This window comes from Mytilus californianus, unplaced genomic scaffold (assembly GCF_021869535.1).
Source record: "Mytilus californianus isolate M0D057914Y unplaced genomic scaffold, xbMytCali1.0.p SCAF_7, whole genome shotgun sequence".
Classification (NCBI taxonomy): Eukaryota; Metazoa; Mollusca; class Bivalvia; order Mytilida; family Mytilidae; genus Mytilus; species Mytilus californianus.
Window position 1 is genome coordinate 56199903 of NW_026262723.1, and position 20680 is coordinate 56220582.

The window sequence follows — 20680 nt, forward strand, 5'->3', positions numbered from 1 at the left end:
TTGGGATTCTAGCATATGTTTGTATTAGCTTTTTAACGAATAACAATACCATTTGTAAGTGTTTTATCTCGATCGTCATGATTGTCAAAATATAATCTCCACAATCCTCTAAACCTTTGTAAACCTTTCAAGTGGCTTGGGTCTACAAGATGACCAACAGCTCTGTATAGCTCGATATGAGTGAGGTACTGGTCTTGTTAGGGCTTACTAGTCCCAAATAAGTCTTGTCTTCACTTACTGACTGATCATTTGACGATTGGTCACCAGGAGAAACTGCTTTAGCATAAGACTTGGACGAACTTTTTGGATCTGCATTTGCATCCGCCATATTGAAAATTGAGACAACTTCTAAACTTTGAATCTCTCAATTTTTAACATCAATGTACGTTAAATCTCCACTAAAACTTTATCTGGGAAAGGAAAATTGTCTACTCAGTTCACAATACGCTTAAAAGCTTTTTAGAATCACTTCATTAAATATCAAAATCTGATTTTTATCGAGGAGCTCTGCCTACCGTAGTTATGGCATGGGCGCGTTCGAAAAATTTCCTTTTTCAGTATAGCAAAATCATAACAAATTTCGTTAAGAGGATACTCCACAAACGGTTCATGTACACTTGAAGATCACGGGAAATGCCACAAGCAAACTACAAGATGAAATGATTAAACCCACCGCAGCGCAGTGCTTTTGAAATATCAATACCGGGTGTCGTTCTTTTACACGATTACACTTTTGTTTTGTTTTCCAACCTTAAATAGTGAATGATTTGTTTAACAATTACTTTTCGCCTGATATATATTTGCACCTTTTATCTCGTTGGAATGGACAAATTTTGCCGAAAAACTTTGTCAGTCATGAGTGCACTCTAACGTACAATTTAAAGTCTCGGATCCAGAGTCACTGCTCATGTTTCGAGCATACCAGACTCACCCACGTTCATTGGAGTGAATAATCGCCACCGTGAATGAAAACGTTTATACTTAAATGTTTTCCACGATCTTTAAATGTCCCACGATCTTTAAAAAAATGCACAAAAACAACTTTAAATACGGTTGCCATTTTTTTATTATGTAAAAAGCATAGATAGTAAAATTCTAAAGATTTGAGTGCACCTATAATTGTTTTATTTCAACAGGGATACGAATATTTTAAATTTTTTGACATGAAGATGTTCATTGATAACGATGTTGTTTTTTTCGTATTTTCCCCCCTTTTTTCCATTGATACCAATAACGTAGACACAATTGTTTGCCCTACTCAGAAAAAAACAGTAATTGAACTATAACAAACAGAAAGTGAAATGTAATGAAGATACATCTTTCTTAAATACCTGCTCGTTGTATTCCCCCATCGTTTAGAAAGGAAAAAAAAATATGTCTAAGTTTAAACATTAAATATTGTCAACACCCTCCTCAGTTGATCACTCCTTTATGAACCCCAAGTATTGCTGAAATTTATTTTTTATTGTTCCAACAAACCCACTGCACTGACAATTGTAGAAATTCATGTGTGTCTCATGTCAACCTAATTAAATGCTGTCTGTCTCTTCTATCAATCAGCGTATATTCACAGCACGTCCAGCCTGGATAACACTATGTAGAATAATTATTGGGTAGTAAAAAACGCCGTTGTTCATGATCAACTATAGAAAAACATCATAGAAGTTGGCCTTGTTTTTTTAAAGGACGGTTTATATTTATACTTTGAGATGATCCAAGATTTAAATGCTACCTGTAAGTGTTAACGTAATCCTAATCGTAGGTATATCTTATCTTGATGATATTTTACGTTGAATAAGAAAACATTCTCTACTAACGGAATTGTTTGGATGGTCATGTTACTTTGGCACCACCTTACGGTGTTTATATATTCTAACGCATTCACTATGACCGTGTCTGTGGTGATGTTTCGGATTTCAATGAACGTAATATATGTATTTCTGGTAAACAATTAAGTCAAGGATTTCGTTACCACAAATTACCTGAAACCTTGACTTTCATAGATACAACATTTTGTATGGAATTTTGGCTGTACCTGTCGAAATTATTACCAACGGAAGCACATCTTAATTTTTACGGTGATGTTGTTAACCAGGCACGTAAATTTAGATACAATCCGGATAAATTTATCGATCCTTTAAACATATTCAATCTAAAAGGTTACCAATTCAACACTGTAATAAGATCTATGAATATTGATTTATCAGTATAGATATTGATTTTTATTATCAGTAGATTAAAACCAACATAAATATTATCGATATACCCATATGTTCATACAATCTGGATACCTATATTTGGCCATTGCACAAGATCTTGTTTTTCTGATTGTTCATGACGTCGTTTCACTAAATCCATTGGAGGATGGATGTGTACTGATGAACATTTTAGGCTAAGACACATAATTTGTATTGTGTGTTAATGGCTTTAAACAAGCCTTCAGTAAATGTGAGCACTCTCAATTCTGTATTTTGTGTCTTTTGTGCTTTCGTGGAAGTGTGTTAGCTTTGTATCTATCTGATGAATACATTCCTTTTCAACTGATTCTGATAAGTTTGTTTTTGTGTTTTATTGTTACACCATTGTACCAGGAAAGGAGCATGAGGAAAGGGCAATAACTGAAATCAAATATGTTTTCTTTTAATTTCTTACTAATATTGAAATGTACACATGATATAGCTAACAATATCTTTTTCTATATATTACTATTTCATTGGTAAAATATTGGACGACACTCTTCCAAGATCTTACTGATATAAAACTTTTGATATAAACTTAAAAAATCTAACTAGAGATATAGGAGTAAGAGTGCTAACAGTGCAATGTTCAATGAGTTTACATTCTAAGGGAAATAACTTTTGCTATAGAAACAATTCACCAGTGCTGATAGTTTAATTGTCCAAGACATGACTAATATAAACCTTCGATATGATTCCAAAACAATCCTACATCGAATGTAGGCATGAGAGCGCTTACATATATATATACTTCATTGTTTCAAGGGGCATAATTCTTTTAAAAATAGTTAATCAGCATTGTATTTCAAAATTGTTCAAGGTTTTGCTGATTTAAGCCTTTGGTGTAAATTTCATAAATATTTGGCAAGTATTTTACTCGTGGGAGCGCTTACAATGCAATTTTCAATATAATATATATTTCGAAGGGGCATAATTCTTTTAAACAATGTTGATCGACTTGCTTTGGTTTTAAAACTTGTTCAAGAACTTGCTGATATAAACCTTTGATAGAAATAAATAAATATTTGGCAAGATTTGAACAAGTGAGAGTGTCTATTAGGACGGAATAACGCCCGGTATATCTATGTATAAACTCTTTACGACGAACGTAAGACGAGGATTATTCATTTCTAAATAAAATAGTGCAAACAAACCTGCATCGTGAACAGCCCCGGTCATCTCGGACAAACACTCGCAGTAAACTGCAAATATTATTAGGAAACTTTTATTTCAATAAGTAACACAATACATGTAAGTTTAATTGACGATTTAAAATCATCAGAAATTATACATATAGCTTACAGGTTTTTAGTAAGGTAGCAAGATAAGATAAGCATAAGTTGTGGCACATAGAAAGATATAGTCGTATTATTTATAAAAGCTTTTTCACTCAATAAAATTGTCTTTTAATACGATATAAAAATTTTAAAAAAAGTACGAGTCTTATAATCTAGTGCACCGACGGGTTTTAAATGTTCAATTATGAAGGGATCTCATCAACAACCTCGTAATGCTGTATTTCTGGTTGTGCATACATTCTAGGTTCAGTCGTAAACTGTGAAGTCAGCTCATATTGATTTCCTTCTTGTGTTGCTCTCCAATGACGACGGAGTATGCCAATCCTAAGATAAGAAACAAAATTAGTTTTGATGATTTATTGGATGATTAGAACAATTAGGCAATAAGCAGATGCTGTGCACATTGATGCCAACCTGGAAAGAAGAAGGATATATTCTCCAAAATTAATTTACTCCCAGTGTCAACATTCGATAATATTCTAAATAAAATATATTTTCGACTTTCTAACATTTGAAACATTCATCTAAACAAGATGTTCTTCCGCACACTTCATTATTGTTGGACGAAGTTCTGATACAAATTTCGCAAGTTTTGAACACATTTTGCATTGACGGACACCATAAACTGACATGAGTGCATTTGTATTTAAGATACAAAACATAGCTGTACACATAAACGTCGAATACACATTAGATTTGGTAAAAAATGTCTCTTTTCGTGAAAGCGATAATAGCTCAAAATTGACCAAAATCTTCCATATTTGCAGTTTTGAGACAAATATAGAAATTTATTACATATTCAAAAAAACACACGCCATAATGTTATTAGAACATCAAAGTGTATTCTGTGAATTTGAATAAAGATTGAAAGACTTTCTGAAAATGGGCCTTGTGTGAAATAGATCCAGTGGTAATTAACCCTATCTTGTTAACATGCACTTGAACTTCCAGATAGAATAGTACAACTACCAACTTTAACACGTTTAAAGATTGTTCATTCCATTTTTCATGGTAATGAAACATGAGCCAACGGCTAATAGGGTGTTGAAGACCGAATATTTAATCAACTAGTTGTTCGTGTTTCATGCTCCCATCGAACAGGTCGAACAAAAACTATATATCTAGACGACAATTTTAAAACAGATCATGTAAGATAACATAATGTTAATCAGCCACCTTTAGGAACGCTGGACTATCCTATATAGAGATGTACAGGTTGTTGTCATATATTTGTTTTTTTTAATCAAGTTATTATCTATTTTAAAGATGCTAGATTATTTTAATATTACTGACGCCACTCTAAAATTTAAGTGTTCATTTTTACCGTATGGCTTTTATTGGAAGTTCGATAACTGTCTATTCTAGTTGTTCAAATGTCTAGCTGGCTTTTTTTATTACATGCCTCGTCCTTGTTCTTTTGTATGGTTTCATCGGTTTAATTCTGATAGTTATGTCATATTCTAAATTACTAATTTCGGAAGATATATCATTAAGTTACAAAATTAGTGCTGCTCTTTTATGTTATGTGATTGCTACATGCAGCGACCAACACATAGAAGAAAATAACGCAGGTAAATCAAGTTAAACGTAAAATATCATAACAACAAAATGTGAGAAATGGGCAAATAAAGTTCACTGATATAATCTTCATCGCAAACCGCTATTGATCTTCCGGATACTGTTTGTTTAATTGAATTCATATTTTCCTATCATAATGATGTATAATGAATTCCGTTGTTAAGTGAATCAGGAATATCGACAAAGGGGTCTATCAAACAATGTCAAAACCATTGGAAAAGGCAAAAATAAGAAAATGGATAATACTTACAGTGATACTTGGAGACACACCAAAACAAATACTACAAGAATAACTAGAACCGCTATACCTACGATAAAACAAAAGCATATAAAGCTATACATTGTGCTGCCTTTTTTTAATCACATCTCGTCAACCTCGTGTTTAGCTAAAACATATAGTTTGAGTTCAATAATGAGCAACGGTTCAAATTTCAACTTGTTATAATGATTATTCTTTGCCCTTATCTTGACAGTTTTCCCTGAAGCCGTAAAGGATCTTCGATATAATTAATGTAATACCAACAACCATAGGTGGACATTTAACATTTTTGTTATAAAGCAGTGGTTCGCGTGATATAATTAAGCGCCCTAATTGTTACTAGGTAAATTTTAAATACATTAGAAGATTGATGATTGGTATAAAAATAGATGTTTGTATTTTACAAAGGACTCAATAGTCAAACTGTATTTATTTATATAAGTAGCAGTAAGAGACGCTTAACGGCGAACAATAGTGGTATTTTAGAAGAGAACTGTTATTATAAACAAGACTTAACAATACCGTGTGTAGCACAGAAAGTTGTAATGTGCTTTTTAAGCAATCTCTAAGTACACACATAATCTCTGACAATATAAATCACGCCTTCTTACATTCTAATAGGTACTACTGTTCTTAAGAGTAGGGAAAACAATGCAAATGCAATCAATCTTTGGTATTGGCCATCTCTAAAATAAACTATTGTACATATTTAAACATAGATGCACACAATTACAGTAAAAAACGATTATAAAACAGTTTCTGCGTTAGTATCCCTTTTTAAGCATATACCCGAAAGATCAAAGCAGCTCGTGTGAACAAAAACACGCTAAAAACATAAAAACCGGATGCAACCATTAGGGCTCAAAGAATGACCAATCTAAAAACAAGAAAATGCGGTTTGATTGCCAATGAGACAACTATCCACCAAAGTTCAAATAAAGTGGATTTAAGCAATTATAGTCAACAGCACGGTTTTCAACAATGAGAAAAACCCATACCGTATGGTCAGCTTTAAAAGACCCCGACATGAAAAATATGAAACATTTCAATTGAGAAAACTAACGGCCTAATTAATAACAAATCAATTTACGAAAAACAAATAATGCTAGACATGAATCAACGACAACCACTGAACAACAGGCTCCTTACTTGGGACAGGCACATACAGAATGTGGCGGGATTAAACATATTTGTGAGCGCTCAACCCTCCCCTAAGCTGGGACAGTGGTGTAATAGTACAACATTAGAACAAACTATAAAAATCAGTTGAAAAAGGCCTAACTCATCAGATGGATACAATTAGACATACATCTAACAAAAACACAGAGTGGACGTTGCGGGATACTTATAAACGACACCAAGCACAGATCTGATAGTACTCGCAGTTACTGACAGCTAGTTCAAAGTCAATACCAACTAAAAAAAAACATCATGTATGTAAAACTAAAATATCAATCAGTACATTTCCAACATCCAAGTAATCCCGTTTTTATGTAAACTCTCAATTAAGGACAATGTTAAATATGTTTGTATAATTTGTGCTTATATTTATGTCACAGTATTTATTGAAAACAAAAACATGAACAGATCAAAGGAGGAGAATCAGGACACTTAACATTACCAAAGAGAACCATATCGTCTAAGTACAAACTAGTGTGAGTACGCAACTAGGCAATGTTATCTGGAGGACGAATGCTGTTTTTTAAAAATTGAAAGCCAATTAAAGAAATAATCTTCTATTCATGATACAATTTATAGAAACAAAATTCTCTAAAGATTTTTTAATTGTAATTAAGAAGACGTGCAGAATTAAGAATTGTTATGTGTCGTATTCTGTTTTTTTTTGGGAATGACGGTTCAAAATGCTACGAGAGCCCCAATACAAAAAATATTTCCAGGAAAAATTTATTATATCCCTTTTGAAGTATATATACTTATAGTCATTTATCAATTTTATGGATGAACCATCTATAGAAGTTACCGAATTTGTTTATACTGCATAAATCATTGAAGTGAATTTGTGATAAGTGAGAAACATAAAAAAAAAAAAATATATAATAGAATTTCGATGTGCAATACTATTAAAACGACACGCTTTTTTGCCAATGCAGTGCAGCGTCAAAATATAACTTGAAGTATCGACAGGATATAAACCATGAATAGGCCATGACTGTTCATGTGATGTAGTTTGCATATAAAAATACATAACATTCATAACTTGCTATCAAAAAATAACCGATAATTTGTTAGAAGGTGGATACTAGAAATAAATATTGATGAAGGATGGATGAATTACTGTATAACTACCAAACAAACGAGAATACGCTCCTGCCATATGAATATGAACACTATTTTGAACTACACCGACCTGCTGAGACGAATTTGAAACGTGCTATTTCACAAGTAAACATTACGCAGGGAGACATTTAACCCTAACCGCACACATTATTCTGACTCAGGGCCGAGAAATTTTTGTTCTTCCTTCTAAATGTTGCTTTTTTAGCAAAGAGGTAGAAAACCTTTGATTTTATCTTTTCAGGGATCGAACCAACAACCACTTACACTAAAGGAGAGCACGCTACCACAACACCTAGGCGGTTATGAAATTTTAGGTACATATATACATGTGTATGCAAAACATTTCAAACAAATAAATGTGTCCATAAAACACCGTTCCCTCTAATTGAATGTTCATTGAACCTTAATTTGGTATATGATTTTTTTAAACTTGGAACGGAACGCATGCACAGACGAGACAATATAATAACCCCCTCCTGCTAGCATAATTAAAAAGATTCTTCTTACCAAAACTGCTATGCGATATTCCATACATCTCATAAAAACAATTCGTGAGCAATGACGTTCAATTACACATAAAAACTGTTCTTTCTAGCCATGCAGTATTCTCTTTAAGTAATAGTAAAAGCTCAATGATAAGTTAATATTAATATCAAAAGACCTTCGAACAAAAAGTGTGTTGAGATCCCCGAGCCCGAAGGGCGAAGTGATTTGAACAGCCCTTTTGTGAGGATGTCTTTTATGTCAATATTAACTTAATCATTAAACTTTTACTGACTTACAAAACACACAAAAAAGTACAAAAAAAAATATCTTGCAGAAGCTTAGTTTCCCTGAATTGGACGAGTCTAAATATATTCCACTCAAACGATAGTTAAACAGTACTCAGACTGATATAGACACATGACTAATTGCATTGAAAACGGACCGATTCAGTAGCATTACATCCTTTAATTATTTTTTATCATTATTTTTTAGCAATCAAAATAATACCATAGGATAGTTTTATAAAATTAAGGGGTAAATTTGAATTTTTGAATTCCAACTTTTCAGTATAACGATTTTCTATTTTATAAATGAAGAAATCAAAACCCTATACAGACCTCATTTACAACTGACCAATGAATGTTCTGCACAAATACTTCTTTTTACAAAAATGTGATGTCTTTAATCTGTCAGTAATCATGAAATACATTCGTAAAGAGCAGACTAGATGAAAACAGTAAGTAAACTCTTCAAACAATTAGCTATTTAAACAGTATGTTTCACAACTTCTAATCGAACAGACCTAGATGCAGAAGGTCCTTCACAATATTCAGGTAAATGTTCATTTTGGTTTTGATTCTGTAATATTCCTACACTACGTTACATCAATGGTGGATCCAGAAGGGGGGGGGGGTCCGGGGGTTGAAACCCCCTTTTTGGAAGATCAATGCTTTTAAATGGGGACATATGGTTGGAATCCCCTTTTAAAAATGGCTGGATCCTCTCCTGGTTACATGCAAATGCAAAACAATTAGTCTGTTCAGTCCAATAAATTAATAATCGTGTTTTGTTTTTGATTTTTTTTTTAAATAAAAACTCTGCATGTCAACTCCAATGAATAAAATCGTATTAAATAGCCTAAATGTAACATATTTAGCATTAAGTTATGTAGGTTTGAGTGGCTCGATCAAAACGTCTATAGATGAGATATTTTCACAAGGTTTGTCATCATTCTTAAATTGATATACAATGTATTATATGAAAATAAACACTTTTATTTTAGTCGTCTGTTATTCCCTTTTCACGTCTTAATGTAGCATAAACAAACACCTTGAAAAAAACTTTTACCTTTCTTATTTTTATAATCGCCTAACAAAATCATATATCATAAATCGTATTAAAACAGTAGATAAGAACCATAGTAAAAAAATATTTAATTTTTCTTATAAGTGTTCAGTTATGTAGTACATGTCAATTGCAAAACCATAAAAAAATGCACTATTATTGAGTGATTTAAATGGAAATTTTACATTATAGCATTTTACAAGATCTTATCTTCGTGTACTATGTACATGACATAATTTATGGAGTTGATTGATTGTTGTTTGCTTTACGTCCAGTGGTAAATATTTCATGCATGTTCATGACGAGAACACACAAATTTTAAATACAATAGGTAGGTCTTGCAATAAGAGGTCGACAGTGAGGTAGGACGCAAAACTTTGAATACCACTGGAATTTGAGGGTATACTGAATAAGGACAGAAATTTAGCTTTACAACAGCTGACCACATCCGGCCACATCCACACCCCTTAAATAACTAGTGCAAGAGTTCCTTATTTGCAGAGAGCGTTGATGCATGTAATCTAATCTGAAGTCGGCCATCAATATTTACGTGTAGTTTCCAATATCATTTAACGCATCCAATTTATGTTAGATACTTTAAGCTCGCTTTAGTAACTGTGAAAATTCTGTGAAACTGTATTTGTTGTACACTATTTTTTGGTATGATATTCTGTATACTGCCGCTATCATTGTTTGTTTCGTGGGAGTGTTTTTGCCTCGAGAGCGGGAGCTCGTTGGTTCGAATCCAGACCCGGTCAAACAAAGAAGTTAAAATTGGTATTTGCTGTTTCCACGCTAAAGTAGCGGCATTTAAGAGTAAGAGCAACAGACTTGTCGGCTCGGAGTCAGAAATGTTTCCGGGTAGGGTGTCTTTCTTCCTGCGAACTGATATCTTGTGAACTTGCGCGTTAAAAAAACGGCTCAGCTTGTCGGTCTAGTACAAAGTTATTATATTTGTAAACATGTTATCGTCCTGAATATTCATTTAGTATGCCGCTAGACGTCATTCATTATCGTCATTTATTTTACCGTTATACTATACAGTGAAGTGTTTTTTCTTCTCCTGGTTTATATTGCACCTTCTTTAATTTCCACCGATCGAAATTAAAAAAGGGCAGGTGATATTTTTCAACCAAATATTTGTGCCTGTTGAGATATCTTTAACGGTAAATAGTATTAAATCAAATGTGTTTGTTGTGATATCTTTGACGGTAAATATTATTTAATTAACTCCGTATTTTTTAGTCATGGGACGGTTTTGAGCTTGTAATTATTTATACGCATCTTTCTATAACAAAAAACTATGTTGACTATTAATATTTTGATTTGTCGGTGTCGTTGGGTTGCTGTCGCATTAATGCATACCTTTATCTCTTATTATTCAAAACCAAAGGATTGACTTGGGCAAAGAAATATTAACATCTCTAGACTTCTCCCGTCCGACAGTATACCATTGCTAAAGAGGTGCGTCCGTTTGGCTTTTCGGATATATAAATACGCAGCTTCATCCGGTCGAAACAAAAATGTCGTCTTTCCGATGCCTGATGTAGTGAGAGTTTAACGCTATCTATACGTTAAAGAACCCTTTGAATAACTCTTTGAGGGGGAAATACGATCTTCGCACAAGTTAATTAAATGATTGAAATTTGTACACAACAACAAAGGTCACCTAAATTTTCAAATAATTTGCATGGCTGATTTTAAAATATTTTGGCGACTTTTGCTAGAACAATCGTAGGTGAAAAAAAATTTGAATAACAAAACTGATCAGTAAGACTATATCTAAAAAATAAATGAAACGGCCGAAATAAGTTGAATCCTTATATAAACTGTTGTCAACAATTTTTTTTTATCCATTTTTGCTTTTATAACAACTCTTATACTAGGTATAAAAAAAAACTTGAAACTGCAAAATTTGTCACCTAGACGAGACTGCCGTCGTTGCACGCTTCAATATATGAGTTATTGCCACTCAATGAAGATTTTTGTCTGTTCTACTCCCCTCCTCCTAGTTTGGCTTGACAGGATACAATGTAACCCTTGATGTGGACTATGTTATTTAATGTTAAAAAAAGATTAAATGCAAAGAGAAAAATGAGGGGAAAAAAGCAAATATGAATAAAAATCAAATATAAAAAACGGAAAACTGTTTGAGATAATTATCAACTGAAGACTTATGATTAAACATCACTAAATCGTGCTGATTAATTAATTGCTCCCTTGATGTCCAGTGGCAAATATATCATGGATATTCACGATGAGATGTAAAGTGGATCAACCAGAAGCAAATGATAACAATTTTAGAGTGACACTTTAATAAGATAGAGCGTTGGCTAGAGGTAAAACGTATGCCGCAATAGAATAAAGTTGAACCATGAACAAAATCGTAAGTTAAGATATTAGTCCGCCCTTTTTCCACGGACGACGAATGCCATAAAAAAAACGACATCAATTTACAATCAATAGGCCACTATGAGATATGGACTTATTTTGTAAATAAATTTCTATTGCAGCCAACATTTCCCGGTTTCGGACAGGTTTGTTTTTCCACTCAAATACCGTTTGATTATTGATTATTGACCTGAGATATTATATCAACCAAAATAACTTTGATTCTCTGAAATTGTAAATTATGGTATTTCATTAGCTGTTTTTTCCCGATCCTATTTTGGACCCCCTAATTCTAAGAGAACGTGTCTAATAAGTCATGCCCGATTAACTTTTAGTAAGTTGAACCTCAACTTAAAGACCTACACCGGGTTAATAAGTTCGAGGTACAATAAGTAAATAAAAGAGATCCTTTACGAAATGAGATCTTCCCAGGTGTCTTAGATAATTAGTTTGCTTTGAATAACAATCGAAAATGCACAACAGGTTTGTAAGGACAGAAAGAAAAATAACACAACTTCAGCCCTTATGAACATTTGTCTAATAGTATTAGGTTGTGTTACTTTCCGAAGAACATTTTAAGAAAGGCAAGACGTTCTTTAAAAAATACTGGCACATTAATTTTTTGCTCAGACACCTATGAGATATTACAAAATCTGAGTAGCAGCTAAAAGTTCTTGAATATCATATGAATTAATAAATGTATATTCCGTACGCGGATGACGTTGTTGAATTGCTGCAAAGGTGAGGAAAGTTTATAATTTAAAATTGAAATTGTCTCGTTTGTCGTACATTCTGGTACTGAGATGAATACCATACTCTAATTCCAAATGAGTCGAATGAAACTGTTTCTGTGCATGTTTTTTTTACTCTCCAGTTCAGGATGATATAGTAATTGGACCCAGTCTCAAAAGTTTGGATTGTTAATGGAAACAGCATCACGAATATACATGAATGTGAAATAAAATGATCTACATTCTTTAATCTTTTTGTTTTACAAAGGTCTGAGGAAATCCCGACTAAAATGAAAAAAAAGATCGTCCAGGAGAGGCGCGCACCCGTATGAATGGTGACAGTTTGCCGGAAAACTCTACCTCTGAATTCAACAAACATGTTGTCAATCAGAAAGTCGAGAATACTGAACACTTGTTTTTTGGTGTATCATATTTTATTTTCGGGCTCATTTTCGACAAAATATGCCCAAGTGTACCCAAACCAATAAATGTCTAGCGTATGGTATCCTTTTTTACGGTAGAAAGTACTGGGGATTATTTCTTGACGTCGTGTTTTTTTCAATTTTTCATGGGTTATGGTGGGGTAAAGGGTAGACCAATTAAAGATTTTGATATAATTTATTTCAGAGAATGACAGAGAAATTAAATGTTTCTGAAGTTCATTTGAGTTCTCAAGAATAAACATATGGTTAATACCACTACGACAGAAAACAGAATGACAGTATTTCTGTAAACCCTCTTGCACTGCGGACGCAATTTGGGTTAAACTAAGGGACAATTTTTTAAAGTAACATACAGATTAGCCGGCGTGTAACGTGTAATCAATACATCTAAGGTAAGTTGTCAGATTGGTTGCTCATAAAAGTATTAAACAAGGACATGATGGACTTATGGTTTGTTAAGATATCATCCTCATCAAAAATTACGTGTCTGTACATGAACGTAGCATCACATAACGTTAATTTATTTCAGATTCTCAGATAAGACACTTGTTGTTAAAGGATTCACAGACAAATTGAAGCTGTTTCCGCAGAAACAACACCATATGTGTTGAAAGGAGAGCACAGTAATTTCACATCTTGTTGTTCTCTGAATACGTACTTAGGTCGGACATTTACACAGTTCTTAAATTTGCGAATTCGACGATGTATCAAAGACTGGATTGCTTTTATAACACATTTTGAGAGAGTTTTTGTGTTGCCTATACAAAACAGAGAAGCAACATTCATATACATTTATACGTTAAAAAAATCAACGTGTTTATGTAAAAACATGACATTGATGTACAAATGATAAACAGACAAATTATAAAAGTACTCACTAAATGTAGTAGTGACGCTGAAATGAAGTTCCTTTGTCGAAGATCTTTTGACAAGTTTAGTATAATCTAAATTCGTTGATTTGCTATCTGTTGACATGATCGGCGTTGATGATGCTACAACTTTTATTGATTTGATCGGCATTGATGGTGCTAAAAATATTGTTGACTTTTTCGATGCAAAAAATGCGGTTACGTCCGTCCTTTCATGAGACGAGGGTAAAATCGTCGTTGACGAGAATTTGCTTTCTTCTGCTGATATTTCCTCTTTTGTACTTGATGTAGATCTTTCTCTTGTTGATATTTCATCATTTATACTTGCTGCAGTAAACATTTCTGTGCAATATATTTACACATGTTTAAGTAAACTCTAAATCATACATTGAGGAATGATAAAATTAAGAAGTGTGTGCATAATCAAATTTCACCTTGATTGTGATAGTCCTTTTAATTGACAGTTTTGACTTTTCGACTGTTAACACTACCCTTTAACATAATCGTATCAAACACATTTTTTGGTATTCAATTAAATAGTAGTTTGCAAAAATGATGCAAAATTATTTGCTGTAACTCGTATAAAGCCTTATGGTAAGATGATAATCTTCTTCTTGACAAGATTTATGAACTTTTTGCAATATAATCTATCGACAGGTTATAGGTGTTCCTATGGACACTAATTCGACCCTTCAATATCAAACTTGTGCCTGTACTGTTATGGTTTATGGTCAAATTCAGTAAATACACGCCACAATATATCCAATTATATTTCACTTCCATGATCAAGTTTCCTATAAAGATCGTTATACTTCGATGTAGTGCAATGGTTGTCTTACCCAGCCTTTATCAATCCACTTTTTAAACATATTTCTTTGATTTATTGTTAATGTTGTTATTATTGTTCTCGACCTGAATATGCTTGAAGTATTTGCTATTGGACGTCGAACAGGCAACAATAAATCAAAAGTGATTGCAACAAAAAACCGAAATATTAAATAAATATTTTTTTTATATTCTACATTCATTGCTTTGTATAAAAGTGACACCTAACATCCACGTATTCCAACATCAATCCGAATTCCGATAGCAAAAAATCTTATTCGGAATACTCCGTATACATACTATGTTGTTGATATTGCATTGATAATAGTCTTTCAGATACTAGTCTCTGTGATCACAGAAATGGCTATACATTATATGAAATATGCAAAAAGAAATAAACATAAACGAAGGCTGAAAAATAAAGCTGCAATGCAGCAAAGTAAGCTAAAATTTATGCTACCACAAGCTAGAAAACATGTTGTTAATCTTTCGAATAGAAAATTAATTAATGACGTGTATTTGGTATTATCCAGAGGTTTAAAATTCATTCCTTCACCGTCAGTCAAAAAGGCAAAGCAGGATTTATTACATGATTTCGATGAATTAGCCAGGAAAATGAGATGTCGTTTCTTATATCATGGTAACTTGGATGAAATTCATCCCTTCAGAGTAAAATCTGGACACACACCACCTTTAACCTGCAACACCCTTGAAAATTACCTGTTTAATACAAAGTATGAATTATCTTCAATGCAAATTCCAAAATTTCGAAACAATTTAAGTGTTTCACAGAGGTCCGGCATTTCTTCTCTGTTAAATGATGAATCATTAATCATTAAGAAAGCCGATAAAAGTAATAATGTTGTTATTTTAGATAAGGTCAATTACCTACTTGAAGGCGATCGCCAATTAAATACACAACATTACACCAAATTGGAAAATTTTGACCTAAAAACACTTAGATGTAATATCAATACATATGTGAAAGGCATGTACAAAAAAATGTACACCAAAGGTGTTATAGATTACTCCACATTTAATTACCTTAATAATGGTAATCAAATCAATTATGGGCCTGGGTATATGCATATTTTGCCTAAAATACATCGATTAAATGAATCGGAATAAGTAAAAATCAATAAATATGGGTTTAACCTTGAAAAAAGTATGCCGCCATGTCGGCCAATCATAACTCAGATTGGTACTGTCACGGAATTTATTGGAAGCTATATCCATTATTTTCTAGTACCTAAAGTACAGAAACAACACTCTTATATGAAAGATACGTCTGATCTAGTATACAAGTTGGAAAGGATCAAGCCTATTGCATATTACTGGCTTTGTAGCTTTGATGTAGTATCAATGTACACTAATTGCCTGATTAATGAATTATTAGTTAGAATTTCGTATGAACAGTTTGATAAATCAGATTACAAAATCAAATGCCCACCTACGGATGATTTAATATATCTCCTCAGATCAATTTTAGAACACAACATTTTTGATTTTAATGGACAGCTTTATAAGCAAAAATTAGGCGCTGCGATAGGAGCAGTGCCAAGCCCGGAAATCTGTGATATACTCATGTATAATATTATGAAAGAAATTCTTTCTAAGTTTGAACATAGAAAATATATTTTTTTCTATGGTAGGTATCGTTATGATATTTTATTAATATATCACGGCGACATGAAGGAAATGAAGGATTTGTTAGAGTTAGCAAATAATCATCATCCGTTCTTAAAATTCACACTAGAATGTTCATCTAAAGAAATAATATTTCTTGATGTTAATATTTTCAAAGGAACGAGGTTTTCTAATGAAAACATCTTGTATGTGAAAACACATTTTAAACCAACAAATGCTTTCCTTTATCTACATCGTAAAAGCTGTCACAGTCGACACTTGTTTGCATGTTTTATCAAGGGTAGAGTTATCAGATACATTAGAACAACAAATAATACTGATGATTTACAACATATTTTGTGAAGTTCAGATTGAACTTAATAAAAAGAGGATACAAGGTGATTGAAATCGAACAGTATATAAATGAGGCATTATCATGTGATAGATCTGATTTATTCAGAAAAAAGGCCAAAATACACACAAAGGAAATTCCTTTAGTATTGGCAACGAAATTCAATCCATGCATTCATAAATAAAAACAATGCATTAGTAAACATTGGGATCTACTAAAACAGGATGCGGTATGCAACGAAATTTTTTCAAGCAAACTAATAATAGCTCATAAAAAGCATAAAAATATAGCAGATCTATTGACAACGACAAAATTAAAATAAACTGAAAGGTAAATCCCTGATGATGGCGGGCCTACAATGCTTAAACCCATTCATAAATGTTATACATTTATCATTAGCATATAATACAAAAACCGCCGAAACACTAAATTAGTGTCGGATTGATGTAAAACAATTGCAAGTCTAGTAATACTAGCATCATGTGATCATTATTTTGTAATATATTTAAAATAAAATACTAATAGTATGTATGCAGAGTCTTCCGAATAAGATTTTTTGCTATCGGAATTCGGATTGATGTTGCAATACGTGGATGTTAGGTGTCACTTTTATATAAAATCATAAAAGTATTAAACAAGGACATGATGGACTTATGGTTTGCTAAGATATCATCCTCATCAAAAATTACGTGTCTGTACGTAGCATCACATAACGTTAATTTATTTCAAATTCTCAGATAAGATTTGTTGTAAAAGGATTCACATGCAGACAAATTGAAGCTGTTTCCGCAGAAACAACACCATATGTGTTGAAAGGAGAGCACAGTAATTTCACATCTTGTTGGTCTCTGAATACGTACTTAGGTCGGACATTTACACAGTTCTTAAATTTGCGAATTCGACGATGTATCAAAGACTGAATTGCTTTTATAACACATTTTTAGAGAGTTTTTCGTGTTGCCCATACAAAACAAAGAAGCAATGTCATACGTTAAAACAATCAACGTGTTTATGTAAAAACATGACATTGATGTACCAATGATAAACAGACAAATTATAAAAGTACTCACTAAATGTAGTAGTGACGCTGAAATGAAGTTCCTTTGTCGAAGATCTTTTGACAAGTTTAGTATAATCAAAATTCGTTGACTTGCTATCTGTTGACATGCTCGGCGTTGATGATGCTACAACTATTATTGATTTGATCGGCATTGATGGTGCTAATAATATTGTTGACTTTTTCGATGCTAAAAATGCAGTTACGTCCGTCCTTTCATTAGACGAGGCTAAAATCGTCGTTGATGCGAATTTGCTTTCTTCTGCTGATATTTCCTCTTTTGTACTTGATGTAGATCTTTCTCTTGTTGATATTTCATCCTTTGTACTTGCTGCAGTAAACATTTCTGTGCAATATATTTACACATGTTTAAGTAAATTCTAAATCATACATTGAGGAATTAAGAAGTGTGTGCATAATCAAATTTCACCTTGATTGTGATAGTCCCTTTGATTGACAGTTTTGACTTTTCGACTGTTAACACTACACTTTAACATAATCGTATCAAACACATTTTTTGGTATTTGATTAAATAGTCATTTGAAAAACTGTTGCAAAATTATTTGCTGTAACTCGTATAAAGCCTTATGGTAAGATGATAATCTTCTTCTTGACACGATTGATGAACTTTTTGCTACATAATTTATCGACAGGTTATAGGTGTTCCTATGGACACTAATTCGACCCTTCAATATCAAACTTGTGCCTGTACTCTTATGGTTTATGGTCAAATTCAGTAAATGCACGCCACAATATGTCCAATTATATTTCACTTCCATGATCAAGTTTCCTATAAAGATCTTTATACTTCAATGTGATGCAGTGGTTGTCTTACCCAGCCTTTATCAATCCACTTTTTAAACATATTTCTTTGATTTATTGTTAATGTTGTTGTTATTGTTCTCGACCTGAATATGCTTGAAGTATTTGCTATTGGACGTCGAACAGGCAACAATTAATCAAAAATGATTGCAACAAAAAACCGAAATATTAAATAAATATGTTTTTATATTTTACATTCATTTTTCTTTAATCAGTAATTTTAATTGATTACTTTAAATTTCTTAAATACGAATCTATATCTGTTCTATTAAGGAAACCCTTCCACTGTCGACTCATCCGGTCTTTCTCCTAATGGAGTTTATGCCATTTCCTCAGTTTTTGTTTGTTACCTTGATTTGTCTCTCCGAAATCGATTTACGAGAATTGAACATCATTCATCTTCTGTCACCTTTATTTATCCTTTTGAAAATTTGGTTAAGTAAAAATGACTTTTAGTCGTTTTTTTTTTTGTCATGGCATTGTAATTTTGTTTTTGACTTATACGTTTGAATATCTCTTTATTATCTTTCGCCTTTATTTTACAAATGCACTTTATTTCAATATTCCTATTTTTGTATTCGTGTTTTGAGAACACATAAGTACTATGCAAAATTATATCTTTACTAGTTTGACACTGTCTGATGACAGCTGGATCTCCTGGTTGTTTGGGTTTGCAGATGGCCGTACCGTTGTATTTACAAGGCAATGGAATATACTTAACCGCCCTGTACCTCACTGTTAAATATAAACAATCAACATTTAACAATCCATCTACTTTATCTGAAAAAAATAATAACACAACTAGCTTGAATATTTTAATTAGTTTTTTTTCGTTAATCGAAGTTTGATTTGGATGAAAATTTATATTAATACCTAAACCATACAACCATTAAAAGTTGAAAGGAATTAATGAATTTTAAGAATGCGCTCCTTCGAAATCGTGTAAGTCAACAATATGTTGTTTTAAATGATTATCAAACTTTTTTAACATTAGAATTACGGAAATATTGAACGAGTTGATATATTGATAATAAAGTGGATTACAATTAAGGACATCTTATAGGATTTTTGAGGGAGGCATGTAATTAATTTTAGATTTCACAATAGCTCTGTAATTTTCCTAGTGCATTTGAAGATGTCTTTAAAGCATACATGTATATAGGAGGAGGTGAAATGAAAGGTATCAAAACATAGGATTTCTACTGTGTTGACCTGTCTCATTTTATCATCTTGTCTTTCAGAGTTTTAGAAGAGTCACTTCTTTCTTCATGACAAATATTTTTGAATATATAAATATCCTTAAAGTAAGCAAAGAAGTGTCTGATAACTTGGCCACAAACAGCGAGTTAGCTTTTTACAATTGGTCATTAGACCGATCTTTTGTTTTTCACATCAAAACGTAAAACTCGTTTTGTTCATATAGCTTACAAGCAAAAACCAATCAAATGTTAACTGTGATGCCGATATAAATTTGTTGATAAAATACGCACATACCTTAAAACCAAGTGCACGTGACTGGTTTATTTAATAAAAGTAATTCAATACAATTTATCTCTCACCATGATCAACATTGTGATATATTATGCACATGAGAGGTTTAGCTAGCTATAAAACGGTTTAATCCACCATTTTCTACATAAGGAAATGCTTTTACCAAGTCAGGAATATGACAGTTGTTTTCCATTCGTTCGAAGTGTTTGAGCTTTTGGATCTGTCATTTGCTTAGGGACTTTTCGTTTTAAATTTTCCTTAGAGTTTGGTATTTTTGTTATTTTACTTTTCATGTATACTATTAAACATGGAGAATACGTGGAGTAGGGTTTATATAGTTTACATGTATATAGAGTGATCTGTGAGCAATTTCCAAAAAAAAAAGATAATATTTGTTTTAAGAGCAGTTGTAAAAGAGGTCCTCTATATTATCATGAATTATCATTAATATTATCATTGATATGGTCATTGATATGGTCATAATTATAACTTAACTGTTTACAAAACTTTGAATCTTTTTAACATACTAAGAATTTTTTTCCCAGGAATATATTACCTTAGCTTTATTTGGCA

At 32.4% G+C, this 20680-nt stretch overlaps 1 protein-coding gene across 1 annotated transcript in view; it reads right to left on the minus strand.

Moving 5' to 3' along the window:
* Positions 1-3531: 3531 nt before the first annotated feature.
* The window catches only part of LOC127709100 (uncharacterized), an 88158-nt gene continuing 71009 nt past the window's right edge, over positions 3532-20680 (minus strand). The window contains exons 7-10 of the mRNA XM_052214448.1: positions 19241-19396; positions 17808-18140; positions 5364-5421; positions 3532-3859 (exon numbers count right to left, since the gene is read on the minus strand). Coding sequence (XP_052070408.1) covers positions 3718-3859; positions 5364-5421; positions 17808-18140; positions 19241-19396 — 689 coding nt within the window. The 3' untranslated portion in view covers positions 3532-3717. The remainder of the gene's footprint in view (positions 3860-5363; positions 5422-17807; positions 18141-19240; positions 19397-20680) is intronic.